The sequence below is a fragment of the Desmodus rotundus genome, chromosome 1 (genome assembly GCF_022682495.2).
Source record: "Desmodus rotundus isolate HL8 chromosome 1, HLdesRot8A.1, whole genome shotgun sequence".
NCBI lineage: Eukaryota > Metazoa > Chordata > Mammalia > Chiroptera > Phyllostomidae > Desmodus > Desmodus rotundus.
The window spans coordinates 101,422,515-101,443,730 of NC_071387.1; the positions used below are offsets into that span (position 1 = coordinate 101,422,515).

The following is a 21,216-nucleotide window of genomic DNA, read 5'->3' on the forward strand; positions in this document are numbered from 1 at the left end:
ACGCCCATGGCCCGGCAGCTGCCCCGCGCTCCCTCCCTCGCTCCCTCCCTCCGGGTGCCGGCTCCCCGCAGCCTCGCTGCCCTCCGTCCTCCCCTCCTCTGGCCCAGCGCCCGTGTGCGGCCGCCCCCTCCCCCCCCCCCACGCTCACGCCCCGCCTGGCAGCTGGCGCCCCGGGCCTGGGGCCGCAGCGGCGAGAGGGGTTTGCTGGGAGGGCTGGAGGGAAGCAGCGGGGGAGGGAGAAGGGAGGGCGGGTGCCCCCCGCGCCCCTCCTCCTCCCCCTCCTCCTCAGCCCGCCGGTCCCTCCTCTCGCTGCCTCCCTCCGCCCTCCTCCCTCCCTCTGTAAGACATCCCGGCCCGGCCCGGCCGCCGCGGCCACCTTCCCCGCCGGAGCTGCAGATGTGGCGGAGCGGCCGGGTGCCGGGCGGCCGTGCCAGGGGAGCCCGCGCCCTGTAAGCCTCACGCCCGGGCCCCCGCCCGCCCCGGCCCCTCCCCCGCTCACTCCCCGCAGCCCCTAGACCGCCGGAACCCGCAGTCGGGAGCCCGACCACCCCCGCTGCCGAGGTAGGAAGCCCCCGGGCTGGGCAGTGGGACTGGCCTGTCGCTCAGGGCTGCGGGGCTCAAGGGTCGCCTACCCCTACCGCGTCCGCGCCTCGCCCCGGGCCATTGTGAGCCCTCGCTGGGCCCCCTGCGCGCTTGCTCCCTCGCTCTCTGGCTTGCGCGCTCCCTCCCTCGCCGCCGGCTCCTCGGCCCTTTCCCTCCGACTCTCTGTCTTTCTCCTCCCCCCCTGCCCTCCCTCCGTCCCGAGGCCCGGCTGTGCCGCCGCCGGGCCCGGGGCGGGAGCAAACTTCGGCGGGGAAGTTGGGCTGCTGCAGTGGGGGCGTGCTGCGGGGTGAGAGGGGGTCCCCAGAGCCTGGGTAAGAAGTTGTCTGGGGCTGCCGGGCAGCTTCCCCTTCTCACGGCTGAGCCGGGGGTCTTTCTAAAACTGGGTTTGAAAGGTGTCTCCTCCCTTTTCTCCGAAAGTCTTCCCCACCCCCTCACCCCCCGCCCTTGCTGTCCCTGGATAGAAAGGCCGGGGAGGGAGGCGATCTGAGGTTCAGGACGGGGGTGCTGCTGCGTTTGGACTGGGAGCTAGAGTCCTGTCCAGCACTTGTTCCTCCCCTGCTGTGTGCAAGCAGAGAACCTGGCAGAGTGGGGAGGGCAGGGGTACCCAACTCGCCTGAGGAAAGGTCTGGAGGCAGCACCCCCGGGTGAGGCAGGTGCATCTGGAGGGAGGGAAATGCCTATGCCTTGCTTCCCCACCCTGTCCCCCTGGGATGGGGCTGGAATCCAGGCTGGCACCTGGAGACCTTGGCACACTGCCCTACCCAGCGGGGTACTCGGGCCACAGCAGGGCAGCATGCTGCTTGTCGCCTGTCCAGGAGGGCCTGCCTAGCCTGGCTGCCCTGGACAGCAATGGTTGCAGGGAGCTACCCAGCCCTGGCCCTGCCCTGGGGCCTGGGAAGTGGGAAGGGATCCTGGGAGGAGCCCTGGGCCCCCAGCCATCTCAGCCCAGTATCTTGGCTCTAAAGGGAATGCTTGACACTGAAGGGGCAGCCAGGCCTGCCCGGGACCTGGCCAAGGCTTGGGCTCCCGTGGTTCTTGGTCTGGGCCAGGGACAGGACCAGAGCTGTGGTTGCGGGAGGCAGCCATCCTGAGGGTCCTACGTGCCTGGTCCTGGCATCCAGGAGGGAAGGTGGGGCTTAGCAGGCAGCTAGGGAAGACGCTCTACTCCCCAGTGTCTCCTCCGGCACCTTCCTCAGCCCCCAGGCACAGGGAAGGGGAAACTGGCTCCTTCATTCTGCCTACTCGCCCAGCCCTCCCCCAGCCTCACACCGGTGCCACAGTGCCACAGCTGTTCCAGCCCAGCCCATACATCCCTCCCCATGACCTCGGAGCCTTCCCCCTCTCTGCTCCTCCTTCTCCCCTCTGGGCCACAGCTGGGCCTCCCAGCTGGCCCTGGCCAGTACTGGGGGAGGGGCTGCACCTGGGGGCCCCTTCCAGGACACCCCTTTCAGAGCTTCAGCCCAGCCTATTTCACAGACCACCACCAACTCCACTTGGCCCTCTCTGTAGTACACCAAACAGGAGACAGTGCCGGAGGTTTGGGGCACCATTTAGGGGGCTTGGGGACCCTTTGGAAACAGCTCTGTTTTCTTCAGCCCCTCCCCCTCCCCTCCTTTCCGGAGCTGCCATTAGTGCTGACCCTCTGACCCCCCCATGCCTGCCCACCATTCCCTGTCTGTGACCTTTGACCTTTGGTGTTAAATCCCTCCAGCTGGGGAATCTTCGGCCCCTGAGTGACCCTGGTGCAGGCCCCCTGGGGGGGGGACCTCTCCCTGCTCCTGGCTCTCTACATAGGAACACCTGCCAGTTCCTCCCTCACTGATGGGGAGGCGGGGTGCCCCAGAAAGCCAGACAGTGAGTCACCCCACTTCTAGGCACCACTGCTTTTGGGGTCACTGGCGTTGGGGGATATGCTGGAGTTGAGCGACAACCTGGAGGGTGAGTAGGAAAAGCCCCCACCTAGGAGTCTGATGTCCTGGGATTGAGTCCCGGGTGGCCACCAACTCCCAGGGGTCCTTGGACCAGGCTCCTCCCCTTTCTGGGTCTCAGTTTCTTCATCTGTCAATCCAAGGGGTCAGACAAGGTGAGATTCCTGAGCTCCAGAGTCCATGAGAAGACTTGGGGTGAGGGTGTTGGGAGGGGGTAAGGCCAACAAAAGCTAACTCTCAATTGTCCATGGGTGGAGCCAGTATGAATAACTGGATGCCACAGACATCCAAAAACCTCATTTTAAACAATCGTGTGAACCACGTCTCCACCCCCCCCCCCCCAAAGCTTTTGTTGTTCTAAAAGCCTAGCTGCAAATGGGTAGCCAAGCCATGTCTTCCCCTGTCTGCCTCACTGGGAGTGCCCATGGAGGGTGAGAGGGTGAAATGATCCCAAGGAGACAAAGCTCTCCAGGGCCCCTCCTGGGACCTGTAGGAAGGCCTAGACCCCTCTCGGCCCCACCATGGGGCCCCCGCTTTTCTCTTCCCTCCTTTCCTGGCCTGGCCTTGTCCCTAGGTGGTAGGAGTGTCTTCTGCCACCTAATCCTCCCAGGGTCTGAGCTGGCGTGTAGAGGGAAGAATGTATTTTCCTGATATTTTCCCACGTGGGTTTCCATCTGCCCCAACTGGCTTGGAATCCTAATTTCCCACTTGGGTGGGGACGGGTGCTGGGCGGTTTGGGGCAGTCCCAGGATGAGGGAGGGTGCTGAAACCTGGGGCCAGGTGACCAGATTTGGGGAGTGTAGCCTAAGAGATATTGGGCTCTTTGGACGGTGTTTGGGGTAGGCCCCGGAAGCTGGAGGGGGGCAGGGTGGGGAAGATTGTAGCTCCCATCTCTACCTTCCGGGGGGGGGGGGGGGGGGGCGGGGGGGGGGGGCGGGGCGGGGGGATGCTTCCCAGCTTCCTGTGTCCCAGGGCAGGCAAGCTGAAGAGGCCCCTTACCCAAGTGGGAAATTTGGAATGTAGTAGCAAGGCCTGAGCTAGGTGGAATGGGAGGGTGGGGAGTAGGGGCTGCCTTTTCTGAGGCTATGAGAAGCCTTTCTCTATTAAGGGTTATTACTGTCATTGTGTATTTCACACAGATGACTAAGGCCAGGAGGGTGACCCCTGGAAGTTACTGGGTGATCCTTTCTTCACCCAGACAAGTGCCCTTCTCAGAGGTGGGAAGCATCACTGGCTGGTGAGGGGCTCTCTGGGGCCAGCCAGAAATATGTGGCTTCTTGCCCACCTCCCTGCTGGAGTTGCTTTCCCGTCCAGGGCCTGTGAAATGGCCCTAAGAAAGATGATGAGGCCCAGATGTGTGTCTGAGCGTTCACCTCTCTGAGACTACCAGCATACCCAGCCTTGCCCCAGCCTGCTGCTAGCCCTGGGTGTGGGGGACCACAGCTCCTTCCAGGCCCTTGGGACACACCTGCCCAGGGTTCCCCAGGTAGATGCCTCAGCCTCACCCTGGAGAATGCTAATTTGGGTGTGACCAGGCAGGGACTCTCATTGTCAGCCAGGACCGCTAGTGCTCTATTGATCAGCCAGGGCTGGGGCAGTTGCTTAGGTGCTGGGACATAGAAAGGCTTGCTGGAGGAGTGGGGGTCTCATGCAGGGGTACAGCCTGGAGTAGACCCAGTTTTCTCTCCTGGCCCCCACATAGCCCCTTAAGCCTCTTCTGTCTCTAAACAAATAAAAATGCCATCTTATGTCCTCACAGAGAGGGCGGGGGGTGGGGGGTGGTGAAGCGGGTCAGGGATACAGCAGCATGGTGGGAATGCCTGGTAACAACTCCCAGAAAATGTCAACAATGCCTTCCAATGGCCCCTTGAACTTTGTAGGTATTAACATTTGTCACTTGAAATGATTACCTTAACCTTGTGAGAAAGATCCATAGATCTCTGTTAGACAAATGAGGAGATCGAAGCTCGGGACGGAAAAGGGCCTGCTGTGGATGGCGTAGCGGTGTTTGATGGCCAGTTTCCCAGCGTGGGATGAGAAGGGACCCTGCTTCTGAGGGGAACCTGAGTTGGCCTCTGCAGCTGTGCACATCAGGCCCCAAGCATGCATCCTTTCCCTGTGCTGATCCTCCTGGCCTCCGCCCCAGGTCTGTCCATGGGGGAGGCGAGGCCTAGCCCAGATTTTCAGGGGTCCCTGGTCCCTTTTTCCCCTTATAGGGAACCTCTGGGAGCTTCCACGCAGCTAGTCCCCAGGGAGCCCCAGAAGTCTGACTGTCCTACCTGGGATGTCTCTCCAAGCTCCCTCAGGCTGGGCAGTGGAGGCCCTGGATCCCAGCATCTTGATGGGGAGAGCTCTGGCCTTCCACACTCCCTCCCAGATGAGATGGATGGTTCTGGTTAACTAGTGGCGAGGCTGGGAGGGACCTGGGGGAGCACAGAGATGGGAAATGATTCTAATGGGGGAGCTTCCTATCTTTTCCAGATGCCCCTGGTGGGGGATGGGAAGGGGCTGAGAATCTTCCAGGCCATGACTGGGGTTGGCTGGTATCTCCTCAGGTCCTTTGTCTGCACTGCCTAACAAGCCAGGTAGTACCTGCCACAGGGAGGTGCCTGACATTCCATTGTGACTTTTGCACATGTACTCCCGCCTTGGCAGATGGCTGCCTGGGAAGGGGACTCAGACTCAGCCTCCCGCTCTCTCCTCCAGTCATGGCCAGGAGAGGGTGGGGAACTTCAGAGGCCCCAGGGGGTTGCTGAGCTGCCTGAGTCAGCACTGGGCACCTCTGGGAAAACAATCTTGCAGCTGACAGAGGGTCTCCACCATTTGCATAATGCACGCACTAGCCAGTGCCCCACTGGGACTCTGGGAGTAAGGAAGCTGCCTGTGGGCTCTAGTTAGGGGAGACTGAGGCTCAGAGATTTGAGGGGTTTGCTCTGGGGTACTTAGGGTCAGGGAAGGAGTGGGACTGGAGCCTAGGGCTATCTGATCCTGGCTTCTGAAATGTCAATTCAGTCTAGGAATCCCCCTGGCTCCACTCCTCCTCCCCCTGCCCCCCATCCACTGCTGGGGCATGGCACGGGGGACAACTGTGTCTGGAGAAAGCCTCCTTCCTTATCCACATGTCCACCTAGGTCTGGCTGGGAAGTCCTCTGGGCCACTTCCTCTTCTTGCGTCCAGAGCCCCCCAACCCCACCCTTCCAGGCTTACTGATCCCAACTGTGATGTCCTCCTACCCCAAGGCTGTGGGACCCTCCATTGTTCTGTCTGCCAGCCCCACCTTCCTCCAGTGCAAGCCCCCAGCACCACCTCTGGACACCTAGTGGTCACCATGCATGGTCCTATGAACCCTGGGCCCCTAGGGCCTGAAGCAGGCAGGCCTGGCATGGTGTTCCCTTTTGGGTTTGGAAGCTACCCCTGGCTTTTGGACTTGCTTTGCTGCCTGGAGTGGGCAAGCAGGGGAGGGTGGGATGGCTGGTAAGAAGGGCATGGGGTGGAGTCCAGAGCTTATGCCGGAGCCCCTGCTGGGCCTGGTCTTGTCTTGCTGTTCTGGGGTTGGCTCTGTGCCACTGTTGGTTGGGACTGGCAAGAGATGAAGCTAGGGGAACTGGGTCCTTCTGGTCATCCCAACTGACTAGAGCAATTCTGGCTGCCCCACCCTAGTCCTGTTCTTTGGTCCCTTGCCCTGGACAGGGAGGAGGAAGCCCAGGCGCTGCCTCTCACCTTAACCTTGGGCAAGCCACTTCCTTCTTTGGGCTGTAAGCCCCTCCCTACCTGCCCACCCCACCTGGCTGGTGGCACCACAGATAGATTCATTCACTCAGCAATATGCACTGAGGTCCCAGTGTCAGGGAAAAGTGAAAGGCAGAGGTGCTGTTAGGGGCGCGGTCAGGATGCTTGAGCTCCAGTCCCATTCTAGGCCAACACCCTCCTTTCTTGGATGGGAAACTGAGGCCCAGAGCTGGCCCACACCACGCTGGGGCAGGCCTGGTTTCTGGCTCTGAGTCCCAGCACTTTGCATTGCTGCCCAGTCCATGCTGGTGGAAGGATTGGGCTGTGTGGGGGCTGTGGGAGAGGGGGCAGTGGTCTGCTCCATGAAGCCTCCTTTTCAACACCCCTAGAAGGCTCAGAACTGCCTGGGGCTCCAGAGACATCCCTGCCTGCCCTTAGAAAGAGGCTCAGAATGTCAGGTGCAGCAAGTGAGTACCTGGGGCAATGAAAATGACACTGTGACCAGGGCTGGGCACTCAGGGCATGCTCAAGCGCTGTGACATTGTGGCGTTAGTGATATATTAGAGGACCCGGACCCAGGGTGAGTGTGGTCGGCAGCACAGGGCCATTGCAGGGCTAGGGAGGCTGCTCCTGGCAGTGTGGGGACAGAGCAGGTCCTCTGCTCGGCTCTCAGGCACCTGGAAGAACTGCTCAGGTACAGCTCCAGGAGGTGAATCAGGGAAGATTTGCTGAAGGAGGGGAAGTAGGAGGGAAGCAGCAGCTAGAGGGGATTATGGGGACATGGAAGGTTATAAAGCAGGAGCTAGCACCTAAGAGGTAAGCCCCAGACTCATGGGGGCCAGGAAATCTTGAGAAAGGAGGTGCTGCAGGGAGGAGTCTGGGCTGGAAAGGATGATGGCACTCTCTGTGTAGACCACTCCATGCCTCCCAGTGCCCCCCAGGTCCTGGCCCAGCCTCCCCCTTGGGCCCCCTCTGCTGGATGACAGACAGTTTAGCTGCAGGTTAGTCGGGGCCAAACCCCCAGGCCTCTGCAGCATGGGGCCTGGAAAGAGTGTGGGCTCTGGCCTGGCGGTGAATCCCGACTGTGCTACTTAAAGTACAGCCATGGTGACTTTGGCAGGTGACTGATCTGCGCTGAGCCTCACTGTCCTCATCTGGAAGATGGGGAGAGTCACACCTAACTGTCAGGGTGGTGAGGATGAATGAAGATGGTGAGCAAGAGGCAGGCTGGCCAGCGTAGCCTGCAGAACTTGTTAGGACCCAACGCCTCCGCTCCCTCTTCACCCCATGTCCACATGGCCCCCCCACACTCGCAGGAGCAGCTCACTCCTAAACACTGTTTCTCTGTTGCCAGTGGTTCCCCCACTGAAGTCTGGATGCCCTTCATTCTCACTTATCTGTGGGCCCCCCAAGAACGGAGTAGAGGGCCTGGCATTGGAATGCATAACTGAGTAATGGGGTAAATGAGGCTGGGAGGGAAAGGCCAAAGTCCAGAGCCTGCCTTGCCTGCCTCCCTTCCCACTGGGACTTGGCAAATGCTGTTCACTGGGCCTGGTGCTGGTCCTGTGGTGACGGGAGGGGTGGGGATGGGGTGGGCCCCAGGCCTCATCCTGGCTCCCCACCATAAGTTCAGATGCCTGGGTCCCGGGTTCCCGACTTTGATGCTACTTACCTGCCCTGTCCTCTGTGTCCCATGTGTATGCACAGGTGTGACACACAAGCATGTGCCTGTATGTCTGGGGGTGCTGTGAGTGTCTGTCCCTGTCCTGTGGGACACTGGCCAATGTCTTTGCTGGCCCCAGAAAGCTCTGGAGGAGTGCCCAGCCCTGCTGCCCACCGAGAGTAGCAGTGCTGCCTGGCAGGTCCTGGGCTGACTGTGTCTAGGCTTTGCTGGGTGTGTGTCCTGTCTGGCTCCCCAATGTGGGCCCCTCCCAGGGATTTGGGCAGCCTGGGCCCAGCCCTTCCCTCCCAGTTCGCTGGCTGGTGGGTGGGTAGGTGGGCGGGCTGCCTGGCGTGGGGGCTGCTTGGCGGGCTCCCCTCTGGCTGAGGCCCAGGTGCAGGCAGTGCTCACAGCACCTCCCCCCCAAGCTGGGCAGACAGGAAAATACCAGACATAGTTGTGCAAAGGTGGCTGTAGGCGGGCAGGCAGCAAGGGGTGGGGGCTGCATTAGGCGCCTCGAGCCACCAGGCCTAGGGGAGACCTCTGTGCCAGGCTGGGCCCTGCAGCTGGATGGGCACACACGTCTCTGTGAGTGTGCATCTGCAGGCTAGGGCCCATGTGTGAGCTGCTGCCCCCAGCCCGGCGTCACCCTGCCAGCGCTGGGGAAGGAAGTACATCTGGGGAGCCGGGCTGGTGAGGGGTGTGGGGGAAGCCAGCTGCATGCCTTCCACCTTCACCACTGCCTGGACTATCTGGGTGACTTTGGCAGGGCAAGTTACTGGGGCACTCCAAGTTACTGTGGGCACCCCCAGCCTGGGGCCAGGAACAAGAATCCTCAGGGCTGTCAGTTGCTGGTGCCTCCCGTGTGCCAGGCACCTGGCCAGGCTAGTCTTGCAGGATGCCCCAAGTCCCTACTGTGCCTGGTGGTCCGGCATTGTATTGTGGTGCCTGTTACGGTCGAGGAAACTAAGGCTCAGAGGGAGCAACAGGGACCCATCTGAGGCCCCACAGCCAGGGGGTAGGGGCACATAGGACTGGAACCAGGTAGCCTGGCTCCGGGTAACACTCTCTAAACATGCCTGTGCAGTTACTGCCCAGCTGGGGGCCTTTCCGAGGCCCCCATAGTCCAAGAGCTAAGCCCTGGCTGGGTTACCTGGGGGTATTTGCACTCTAGGGTGAGGTCTGCCTTCCCAGAGGACCTGGGAAGGCCCAGGGTGCTGGCTGAGCACCCATCTGTGATAGGGGAGGGGCCCGTCTTTAGAGCAAGAGCTTCCCAGGGAAGGCGAACCCCATGCTCTTCCAGGAAGTGCTGCCTGCCCTGGCCCCTCTCCTGGGGCCTGCTGGGCAGAGGCCTCAGGATAAGCCCCTCCCTTTTGTCCTGGCAGGAGGTTTGCTCCTTCCAGGACTGCTCAGAGCCTCTCCAGGGCCTCCTGGCGTTTTTTCCTTCATGCAGTCAGACCCTGGAAGGTGACTGTGGTCAGCAGCTCTGGTCATTCCACAGGACAGCAGAGGCCTGAGGCTCTTGAGGGGCACACACTTGTTTAGTTGCCCTAAACTGAAGCCCACATGCTCCCAGATGAGTGTGAAACTAGAGTGTCTGTGGGTGCAGCGGGAAGGCCCGGCCCCCATTCAGCTGTCCTCATTTTCTAGACTGGCCAAAAGCTGCAGAACTCAGCGATGGCGACACTTTATTCAAGAAGTTTCATTAAGTGCCTTCTATGCACCCAGTACTGTTCTAGGTGCTGATTGTTGCATATCCGTGGAAACACTAAGCAGTCATTGGATGTGCACGATTACGTTGAGTTCTCCCAGGAACCCAATGGCAGTAGCTTATTACTATTATTATCATCCCATTTTAGAGATGAGGACCTTGAGGTGACTTGCCTTAAGTCACATGGGCAGGAAGTGGCAGAGCCACGTTGGAGACTCAGGTATTCTACCCCATACTTAGAGCCCTAAGTATATTCTGCTTGCCTGATCAGTAAGGGGGCCAGGAGAGAATGAGGCCTGCCCCTGCCCCTCCAGCCCCTGCTGCTTGGCAGCCCTGGAGGGTGGAGCTCTTAGGCAGAGCAGGGTGGAGCCGAAGCGGTTCCCAAGAATGCAGGACTGTGGGCCCTACTTTTGGCAGTGTAACTGCCAGCAGTTCTCCAAGCTTCCCTGTGGCTACCCCCCTAGTCAGCCTCTCCAGCACCCACCTACTGCCTGTGCCCCTTTTAGGCTCTGCACCTAGCTCCAGCAAACCCCCCGGGGCAGGGAGAGGAGCCCTTGTGCTTGTCTCTCCCCACATCCACCGGCACAGGAGGGGCTAATGGTGGACACAACTTCTGGACTCAAACGGGCTTGAAACCCACCTCTGCCACAGAGAAGCTGTGTGACCCTGGACAGTTCATTTAATCTCCCCAAGCCTTAGTTTTTGCATCTGTAAAATGGGGAGGAAAGAGCACTTGCCTTAACAGGTGCTAGCCTGTTCCCCGGTTATCACCAACGGGCTCTTGGTACTGTTATTCTATAATATTCATGGTTTCCAATCCGGGCTTGCTACCCACTGTGCCACCTGGGGCAGTGGTCTCCCTCTCGGGGCCAGTTTCCCTGTTGCAAGGGGCAGGGTGTTGACAGTCACCAGACACCAGGACACCCATGGAGCACAGAGGAGGCCAGGGACTTGCTTCCCCTTTCCAGTCTGTATCAAGAAAGCCACATGGGCTTTTGAGAGTTACATCTTGGTCCTAAACTGGACGAGCTATGGCTGATTAAAGGGAATAAGCAGTGCCCCTCATGTTGCCCTTGACAACACCCTAGGGCGGGGGTCAGGCACCTGACTCTGCTGCTGCGGGATAGGCTGGGAGAGTCCCCCTCTTATAGAGCCACCACCCTGCAAGGAGACCCTGAGTGCTTCTCAGGGCGGATGTGCGGAGCCCCTCCACCTCCACAGGACTGCTCCAGGCTCAGGGGTAGCTCACTACAGGGAGGGAGAGGTTTTATCCAGGGCAGATTCTGGCCTGCTCCTATTAGCCTGGTGATCTCTACCTTCAGTTTCCCTACCTACACAGCAGGGGGAATGCGTCTACCCACAGCAGGGTTTTAGAGGGTTCAGAGAATTCATGGACAGTGTATAAAAGGTAGGTGTTTAATAGAGGTTGACCTATTCCCCCCCCCCCCCTTTCTACATGCCAGCCACCCCAGCCACAGGGTTCTGGCAGACACTGTGCCTTTTGGGGGCTTCGGTTTCTCCACCTGTAGGCCTCCTGGTGCTCCGCTGCCTGGGGGGCAGGGCGGGAGGGCGGAGGAGCCGCCAGGTAGGGCAGGCCAAGGTGGGGGTGGGGGGCCGGGGGAGGCTTGGTGGGCCCCGCAGCTGGGGGCCCTTGCTCGCCCACAGGCAGCACACAATAGCAGCCATTATCTAGGCCCAGCCCCCCGGGAGGATGCGGGGGCGGAGGCCTGAGGGCAAGCATGGCCCATCCCCAGGGTGACCCCCGCCCGGCCCCGCCACCTCGGTGGTCCCCGCAGGGCCTTCGCTCCCTCCATTCTAATTAGTTCCTTTCGCTGCTGGAGCACGACCACCTTGGCGTTGCCTGCCTGCCCACCCAAAGCCCCACAACTACCACCTCTGAGCCAGTCAGCGGTAAACTGAGCCGGGGATTCCGCAGCCGAGTTCCGGGGGAAGGGACTCCACGCCGCACCCGGGGTACCGGAGACTCCGTGGCTCCCGCCAATTGCGGGCATTACCTTTGGTTAAGAAACTTGTTTGCACCCTCAGAGCACAGGACAGCCGTCCTTCCGAGCGTCTCCTCCCTCCCCACCTTCCCGGTTGTCCTGAGCTTTAAATCGGGTGCCGGCCTCCGATGGTTACCATAGAGCCAGACCCAGGGTTCCAGGCCGGCTGTCCGCTCAGCCTCTGGAGAGCTCAACTCTGGCTCTCGCCCGCCCCCCTTCACCCAGCCCAGGAACAAAGAGCAGAGCCGGAGCCCAGAATGGCCGCTGCTGGGGGGAGGGGGCGGGGGTGAAAGAGGACACTGAGGTTGGCCAAGGAGTGGGGTCACCATCGGGAAGGAAATCAGGGTGAGGCCAGCCTGGGGGTGGGGGTACTGGAAGCTGTTGGCTTTGGGGGTAGCTCCTTCCTCCTTTCCCAGGGGTTGGGTGGCTGGGCCTCTAGGCTGGGCTCTGGTTTCCATGAGAATGAACCCCTGGGCAACATCCAAGGGCAGGAAGTGAGGGGCCGTCTCTGGGGGGTGGGGTGCCGGAGTCCCCCCTCTCATCGTGGACCCTGTGCCTGGCCCCACCCTGGGAGGCAGGTTTCCCTTGGAGCCCTCTGAGCTTTTGGATTGCAGCAGTATCTCCTTCAGGTCTTCAGAACAAGGTGACCCAGCACTCCTCCCTGGTCCCCCCTCTGGCCTGGGGGCAGGTGCCAAAAGTATGTTGCTTGGTCAGTGACATCAGTGACAATCTGTCACTTTGAATTCTCAGTTTCGAACTGCTGCCCTCATGGTCCCCTTCTCTGGAAGGTTGGGTGGGGGGTGGGGGGGGTGGAAGCTGTGGGGAGGCCTGTGGCCCTAGGCCAGCCAAGGACCAGGCCACCAGCCCTTCCTGGCTCCTGAATTCTTAATCAGCATAAATATTTACTTCCTTCCTCTCCTTCCAGGCTCCTAGCACAGAGGAGCTTCAGGGAGGTTGGAAGGGGCCTGTGTCTAAAAATAAACAGGTGGAGGGACAGGCAGGCACACAGACAGACAGACATAACTGGGGGTGGGTCAGGCAGAGGGCAACTCCTCCCCCAGCCAGAAGGAGAGTGGAGGGGGCTCACATCTATCCATCACTGTCTCTCACTCACCTGCCTGCCTGGATCTGGAGCTCCTGGACAGGGTGGCTGTCTGGTCCCAGCCACCCCCCCTCCCCACTCCCGGGCATCACTGGGAGCTCCTGGCCCATGCATGGCCTGGGGGGCAAACCCAGCAGATCTGCAGGTTCTCACCTGATGGAGTTTAACAGGGACAAGTCAAATAACAAAACCTGGGCCCCGTGGCCCAGTGCAGCCAACTGTGCTCTGATAACGCACTTCTAGGCTCAGAGACTGGCATAGCTATGTGCTGGTGGAGTCTTGGGATGTGTCCGCAGAAGCCGAGGGGCCTGAGGGAAGGAGGGGGGGACTGCCTTGTTTCCTGTGTGCTTGGAGGGTTCTTGGCAGAAGTGGAGCTTGTCTGGGGAGACAGATGAGCCACGGCTTGGAACTGGGTGAAGACTATAAAGTAGCTAAGGGGCTTCACCTGGAGAAAACCTGAGTGGGGACATGGGGCCGTCCCCCGCGTTCTGTTCTGTGGAGAGAGCTCCAGGTAGCTCTGGGTGCATCTGGGCAAAACCTGGCCCCAGGGAAACACAAGTGAAACATGCAAAGTCTTTTACCACCCAATGGTTAAGGAGAATTCTGAGTTCAACTGTGAAAACCTGGATTCTGTGAAAAACAGGGAGTATCTCCTTGTTGGCTTGTTTAGTAGGTAGATGTTCAGGGTGTAATCACCTCATTTAACAAATGCAAGGACACGCATTGACTTTTTTGCCACATGCGAAAAGATTGCTGCTGTAAGAAAACTTTGAATTTGGGATGAATTGTTGACCTTGCTCTTGGGTCATTTTTAGGTGAAGAAAATTGCACCATTGAGACATTCTAAGAAAATGGTGAAAATCCTAGCATCAGAACTCATAATAAGAGAATATCATCACTAGTAAAAAATAATAGATGCATTTATTTTACTAACCATCAGAGCTGGTCCACTTCCCTCCAACCCTACCTGCCCCTGGCTGGCCTGGCTGGGCCAGAGCCCCCAACTGCCCCCTGGTGGTGGCCCAGAGCCCTCTGGCTCCTGGTTCCTATAGGCACCTCTCCTCCTGACCTCACCTGGGAGGCAAGGCCACTTGTCTGTACCCCCATCCTTTGGAGTCAGGTTTTGCTCAGCTTTGCCCCACGGGCTCTTAGCCTCATTCCCTCAGAGGTGACCTCAGATCCCTATGGGGCTCGGCACAAGGAGTGTTCAGCAGCCAGTAGCTGAGGACCACTCGTGGCCACCTTGGAGAACACAAGGCCTGCTCCTCTGGCCTGCTTTTGAGTCTTAAAGCTCAAACTAAGCATGTGTCCCAGGCATGACTTGCCACTCAGTCAGAAATGACCTTTGGAACTTGTCTGGTTATTTCCAGGGAGATCTAGCCTTAAATTTGGTAGCTCTACCACTTCCTAGCTATGTGACCTGAGGCAGGGTCTCTAAAACTCATTTCATGGCAAAATGTACTCTTTAGGCTTTGCCTTCCAGAAAAGACTTGTGGGAAGTGGACCTGGAAGCTCTTGAGTAGGTGGTTGGCTGTCTTCATGATACCTGTTGGCCAGGCCACTCAGAGGATCTCCCTACCTGGGGACACAGCCTTCATACTGCTACACACCCGCTGCCTCCCTCTCCTGTGGGCTTTAATGAGTGCAGCCCAGGAGGGCCTGGGGTCACAGTGTCACAACACAGCTCTTGTCCTCCCCTAGGTTCTTGCCTGAATACCAGCTTAGGATCTCCCCACTAGCTGCTGCCACCTCCACCCCCAGCCCATCACTATGCACTCCTTGGACGAGCCGCTCGACCTGAAGCTGAGCATCACCAAGCTCCGGGCGGCGAGAGAAAAGCGGGAGAGGGCACTGAATGTGGTCCAGCACCGAGCTCTACACCGGGAGCTTGGCCTGGTGGACAACAGCCCCACCCCATGCTCCCCAGGCTCCCCACCCTCAGGTACTGTGCTGGGGCAGGGCAGCGGTGTCTGGGCCCTAATGGAGCTGTGGCAGTAGAATGTCCAAGGTGTGTCCACCTGGAAATAACTGCAGCCCCTCACAGCTTCCAACTTAGAGTGTTCCCCACACTCTGGCCATTCATCCTCCCAGCAGTTTATGTTTGGATGTAACATTGTCCCCAGTAGGAGGGAAATTACCTGCCCAGTTTATGAAGCTGGAATGGCAGAGCCAGGATACCAGGATACAAATGAGGCCTCTGGGAGGATTTGAAGTGGCTGGTAAGGGGGGTGGGGGGTTTACATGTAGTAACAAAAGGCCCTGAGAACCAACTCCTGGGCTTTCAGGCAGTGTGGGCAGCTAGCCAGGTCAGTAGAGACTGGGGACCTGGCCCAGCAAGTGTTTTTCAGGATGCCTAGAGCTTAGGCACTGCCTCCAGTGCCCCTGGAAATCAGATCTATGGCTTCTGAGCCGGAGGGCTTTAGAAGTAGCCCAACCCAAACCTCTTGTTTTACTGAAGGGAGGAGCACTGAGGCAGAAGGGGCCTGAGGAAAGTTAAAAAGGTCCCTGCCTGCCAATGTGATGGGAAACCAGGGGCCCTGGCTTCCAGTTCCTAGTCAGTTACTCACCCTGTGTCCCAGATGATTCTATCTGTAAGGTGGGTACTTCCCACTTCTCATGTCAATCGATGGCCGAGCTCTCACGATGGCACAGGTCACATTTATCAGTTGTACAGGCCGTTGGCTCAGTTACCTGGGGCCCCAGGGGGGTCAGGGCTGTGGCATCACTGGGGTCTGCTTCCAGGGTCATGGCTTAGGATTCACAGGTAGGAGGGGCTGGCCACCAGGACTCCTGGCTCCAGCAGCCCTGAATTATGCCTCTTTTAGGCTTCCTGCTGAACCCCAAGTTCCCTGAGAAGGTGGAGGGACGCTTTTCAGCAGCCCCTCTGGTAGACCTCAGCTTGTCACCATCATCAGGGCTGGACTCCCCCAATGGCAGCAGCTCGCTGTCCCCTGAGCGCCACAGCAATGGTGACCTGTCTGCAGTGCACACCGCTCCGGTAAGCAGGGGATGTGGGTCCTGGAGAGAAGGTGTATTAGTTTCCTGGGGCTCCTGTAACAAAGGACCACAAATTGGGTGTCTTGAAACAATAGGAATGTATTATTCTGTCACTGTTCTGGAAGCCAAAGTCCAAAATCAAGGTGTGGACAGGGTTGGTTCCTTCTGAAGGCCCCAGAGAAGAACCCTCCCTTCCCTCTTATAGCTTCTGGCAGCTCCAGGCAATGCCTGTGTCATAACTATGCCACTTCAGTCTGCCTGATGACACACGGCTTCCTTCCCTCTTGTGTGTGTGTCCAAATCTTCCTCCTCTTATGAAGACTGGTCCCAGGACTTAGGGCTCCCTTATCTAGACCCCCTCCGAACTTGCTCGCATCTGCAAAGACCTTATTTTCAAATGAGGTCACACGCACAGGTACTGGGTGATAGGATTAGGACATGTCACTGCGGCGGACACAACTCGGCCTGCTGCAGGAGTAAACAGAAGGGGTCTGGGCCTGCTGGACCCACGGGGCACTGACCAGCTCTACCCCTCGCCCTCTCCTACCAGGATTTCCGGCCACTGCGTTATCTGGACAACGTCCCCAGCTCCTTCCAGTTTTTCCTGCCTCTGGGTTCTGGAGGCGCTCTGCACCTGCCTGCTTCCTCCTTCCTCACCACCCCCAAGGACAAGTGCCTCTCGCCAGAGCTACCCCTGCCAAAGCAGTTGGTTTGTCGCTGGGCCAAGGTGAGTGAGGGCTGGGAAGAGTGGGGCAGGGCCGGGGCAGGTGGCCTCACATGGGCTTAGAACCTTCCTTGGCCCTGCAGTGTAACCAGCTCTTTGAGCTCCTGCAAGATTTGGTGGATCATGTCAATGACTACCACGTCAAGCCGGAGAAGGATGCGGGGTACTGTTGCCACTGGGAGGGCTGCGCCCGTCACGGCCGAGGTTTCAACGCCAGGTGAGGGAGGGTGAGAGCCGGCAGGAGGGAGGGGGCCCCGGGGGACCATCGAGCTGAGCTGTGTCCATGCCCTCCCTGGAGCAGGTACAAGATGCTCATCCATATCCGCACGCATACCAACGAGAAGCCGCACCGGTGCCCAACCTGTAGCAAGAGCTTTTCCCGCCTAGAGAACCTGAAGATCCACAACAGGTCACACACAGGTAACAGGTGGGGCTGGAGCGCGGTAGCTGGGCAGGCTGGCCGTCCCCAGCATCCAAGAGAGGAGGAACGTGTCCCCTTGTTCACTGGTCTGTTTCGGGTGCCACTTGCTGGGGGAAGCCTCTCCTGTGGCTCAGACCCTTAACACACAGGAGCACAGACAGGCCCTCCCACCATACTGGGCATTGTTCTGTTTGTAAGATTGACTGAGGCCACGTGTGACTGCAGCCAGTGTGTCTGCTTCGCTCCTTACCATACCCCAGCACACAGTAGGGCCACCACTAGCCAACAGAACCACACACCTGATTTTAAATTTCCCAATTGCCCCATTAAAGTTCAAGGAAATAAGTGAAATGAACTGTAATCTTATATTTTCTTGAACCCAGTATGTCCAAAGGGTTGTCATTTCAAAATCGAAAAGGTATCAATGAGACACTGAAATTCTTCACTTCATATGAATCTGCGGAATCTGGTGTGTATTTTACACTCCCAGCACATCCCCGTTTGGGTTGGCCACACTTCGAAGGCCCACAGTCTCGTGGCTCCGTTCTGGTCAGCACAGGAGCAGACGTTTAGTGAATCTGGAGCCGTTTTGCCCAGTAAGGGCTGCACAAAGGGCAGTTGGTGTTCATGCAGTGCTCGCTGTGGGCTTGCTCCTAGTAGGGGCTTTATGAAGTCTATAATCAGGTTCATCAGTTCACTTGTTGAAGTGGTTGCTGTCGTCTGTAATTTGAAGCATAGCACTAAGGTCCAGGGCACACAGTCAGGCCACAGGAGTTCTGGGATTAACCAGGCTAGCTTCTCAGTGGCTATGCTCCACTGCCCCCACCTGGGGTCAGATCTTATGCCAGGTGCTCCCCTCCCCCCAAATGATCTGTCCTCACGGAGATCGTGGGCTGAGGGCTGCCGAGTAGATGGGGGCAGGACACTGGGCTGGGAGACCCCTCACACTGGCCCTGCCCGCAGGTGAGAAGCCCTATGTCTGTCCGTATGAGGGCTGCAACAAGCGCTACTCCAACTCAAGTGACCGTTTCAAGCACACTCGAACCCACTACGTGGACAAGCCCTACTACTGCAAGATGCCCGGCTGCCACAAGCGCTACACGGACCCCAGCTCACTGCGCAAGCACATCAAGGCCCACGGCCACTTTGTGTCCCATGAGCAGCAGGAACTCCTGCAACTGCGCCCTCCCCCCAAACCACCACTGCCTGCCCCTGATGGCAGCCCCTATGTCAGTGGGGCCCAGATCATCATCCCCAACCCGGCTGCCCTTTTTGGAGGCCCCAGCCTGCCTGGCTTGCCTCTGCCCCTGGCCCCTGGCCCCCTTGACCTCAGTGCCCTGGCTTGTGGCAATGGTGGGGGCAGTGGGAGTGGGACGGGCATGGGCCCTGGGCTGCCGGGCCCCGTCCTGCCCCTCAATCTTGCCAAGAACCCACTGCTGCCCCCACCCTTTGGTGCTGGTGGACTGGGCCTGCCTGTAGTCTCCCTCCTGGCTGGCTCCGTGGGTAGCAAGCCTGATGGGGAGAAGGGGTGTGGGGTGGTGCCGGCCAGGGCCTTGGGCCTGGAGGGCCGCAAGACCCCTCTGGAGAGGACTGAGAGTGGTCGTTCCCGGCCCAGCCCTGAAGGACTCTCCCTGCTGCCAGGTACTGTGCTGGACCTGTCCACAGGCGTCAATTCGGTGGCCAGCAGCCCAGAGGCGCTGGCCCCTGGCTGGGTGGTCATCCCACCGGGCTCTGTGCTGCTCAAACCAGCCGTGGTGAACTGAACCCAACCCAGGGACAGCTACCCGAAGCTCCTGGCCCTGCCCCGACGAACAGAAACTCTTCTGCGAAATAGCAATAATGTCCTCCTGCTCCCAAGGCCTGGTTGGCTGTGTTCCCCTGGCAGCCCCAGCCCTAGACAAGCTGGGCAGCACGGATGGTGCTAGGTCATCACTGGTGTCCCAGGCTCCCAGGGGAGGAACTGCCTGCAGGCCAGAGACACCTGAGCTCTTGCTGAGGCCTCACTCACCTCTCCCTCAGTCTTCCTGCCCTGCCCTCCATCCTGGTGCTTCCCTCATCTAGTGGCCAACCTGGGCAGGTCACCCACCCTCCCTCTCTGCCTTGTCTACTTGCCAGCCACGTCCCAGCAGTGGGAGCAGGTTGGGTGGCATCTGCCTCTCTGCTGGCTCAGTGCTCCTACACTCTTTCATGTGGTGAGCTGTGACAAGGAGCCAGGGATTAAGGCTCACCCTCCTGCCTAGCCTCACCAGGCCCTTGCTCTGGGGGCTCCTTCGACCCCTTTCCCTCTGGCCCACCCTCCAGAGGGAGAGCAAGACAGATGAAGGCCCCTGCAAAGCCACAGGAAGAGCCACTTTATCCTTATGACAAGGTGCCTCCTACTCAAAGAGGAAGGCCTGCTCTGCCCACTGCCCCTCAGCACCCACCTACCCGTCTGACACAGCCAGCACTGCCTGAGGGTCAGCCCTTCTCTGGGTTGGACAATGCTCTCCAAGGTGAGGGGACAGTGGGCCACTCAGCTGCCCCTTTACCACTGGTCTCTACCTTTTGGGGAGCCCTCAAGTATGGGAAGGGAAGGTACCAGGACCTTGGGCCCACCTGGCTCAGGGAACAGGTGGGGTGGGCCTGGCCTGGGGCAGTGTCCCCCAACCCTGCACTAGGGGCTGTAGAAGCCAGCAGGCTGGTAGGAGGTGGGAGGCTAGCTGGGGACAACCCCAGGTTGGGATGCAGCTCTCATTGTGAGGCTGCCAAAACACAGGTGAGGGAGAGCTATAGGCCAGCGCTCTCATTAGGCCATGGGCTGAGGCCCTGGGCTTGGGTGACGGTGAAGCAGTCAAGAACGGCCATGGGAGGCTCAGCCCCTTCACCTGGGTGGGGGAAGTTGGTGGAGGGGTCCTAGACTTGTTACATGCTGTTTCCTCTGGCTTTTTCCAGCTGAGCCCCTAGTCCTAGACAGGCTTTTATTTTTATTCCCAGGGTCCAGAATAAGGAGGCTTATGTTCCACATACCTACTGTCCAACCCTGGGGAGTGGTCTCTCCCACCAGGTCCTGAGGATACAACATGTGCTTCCCCCACCCTGAGCCTTTGCTGTGCCCTGAGAGGTAGCCTGGTACAGTCTGGGCGGCACTGGCCCAGCCATCAGGAGCTGGGGCACCTAGGCCTGCCCTGTCCTTGGCCTGTGAGCAAGCCTTCCCTTTCCCTGGCAGCCCTGCATTTCCAGATTCCCCCTGCTGTTCCTCTGAGCAGCTCTGTTCACCCCTGCCCTTTCCTGGACTGCCCTTCTATCCCAGAGGGGTCACCCTGACCTAGCCTGCCCTAACAGGGCCCGGCAGTGCTGGCTCTGCCTCTCGAAGGGGCTGTGAGCAAAGCAGGAGGGAGCTGGTCTCCTTTCTTCGGGCCCCATCCAGGACCCAGGCCTTTAAGCCCCCCCACTGGGGGAAAGGGGTTTGAGACTCAAACCCAAGGAGCAGAGGAACAGGGCACTGGAAGGTGACATTAGCTCAGCATGTGACTCAGTGATAGACCAGGCTCGAGAGGGCTGGTGTACGTGTTGTTGTTGGTTTCTTGTTGCACATTCCAGGATATCAGTATTTTAACAGGTTCTAAGTGCCTTTCTATCATAGCATATGTTTTTCCTCCTCTTGGCTCCACTGCTGTTAGCATAGAGTGAAAAAAAAAAAAAAAAAAAAGATAAGCTAATGACTATAACAATATATTCCTCCATGTGAGAGGAAGTTTATAAAGAAACAATAAAAGTGAGTTGCAAAGATGGTTTCTGCCTTGGACATGCCAGGAACTGGGCCACCCAACAAGAAACCACATCTGACTGCCCTGTGTCTGGCTCTGGGGTCACCCACCCCAGACAGCAGCACCCAGAGGCTGTTCTGGGGCTTTCTCCCAAGCCTGTGGGTGCCACCATCTCTTAAGCTGCTACTGGGAGTGGGAAGGGAGGTGGGAGGGAGGGAGCAGATGCTGAAGGAACAGGAGCAAAGTGCATAGACATGCGCGGGTCCTTGTCAGGATGTCCTGCCTGCTGTCTGGTGAGTGGTTTAGCGCTCGCGAAGACCCAGCTCCACAGCCTCAGTGCAATGAGAGGCTTCTCTTCCCCAGCCATACAAGGAACATTCTGCCCAAATTACTGAGATGCTAGTCAAGCCCAGCTGTGGAGAGGCAGTCTGTGACACAGCTTGAGGTCCCAGGGCTCTGTTCCCCCGGTTGGAAGGGAGGGATAGATCTGAAGATGGTAATGTTATAGGAGGGACCTAGTGCTGGCACTGTGACAGCAGGAGGGGCTGTGTCCTGTACCTGACAGAATGGGCCATGGGTAGGCAGGGCCAGG

At 59.0% G+C, this 21,216-nt stretch overlaps 1 protein-coding gene across 1 annotated transcript; it reads left to right on the forward strand.

Annotated features, from left to right (window-relative positions):
• The first annotated feature begins 295 nt into the window (after positions 1 to 295).
• GLIS2 (GLIS family zinc finger 2) lies at positions 296 to 21,204 on the forward strand. The gene is made up of 7 exons (XM_024553308.4): positions 296 to 561; positions 14,438 to 14,678; positions 15,562 to 15,734; positions 16,284 to 16,460; positions 16,541 to 16,674; positions 16,759 to 16,877; positions 17,842 to 21,204. Exons 2-7 carry the CDS (start codon positions 14,507 to 14,509, stop codon positions 18,639 to 18,641), a joined length of 1,575 nt encoding a protein of 524 aa, XP_024409076.1. The 5' UTR covers positions 296 to 561; positions 14,438 to 14,506; the 3' UTR covers positions 18,642 to 21,204.
• Positions 21,205 to 21,216: the final 12 nt, after the last annotated feature.

Excerpts from the sequence above, each read along its gene's own strand:
- GLIS2 (XM_024553308.4), top strand. The coding sequence starts at position 14,507 with ATGCACTCCTTGGACGAGCCGCTCGACCTGAAGCTGAGCATCACCAAG. Across the intron at positions 16,461-16,540 it reads TGGTTTGTCGCTGGGCCAAG|TGTAACCAGCTCTTTGAGCT; the intron begins GTGAGTGAGGGC and ends TTGGCCCTGCAG. Across the intron at positions 16,878-17,841 it reads CCACAACAGGTCACACACAG|GTGAGAAGCCCTATGTCTGT; the intron begins GTAACAGGTGGG and ends CCCTGCCCGCAG.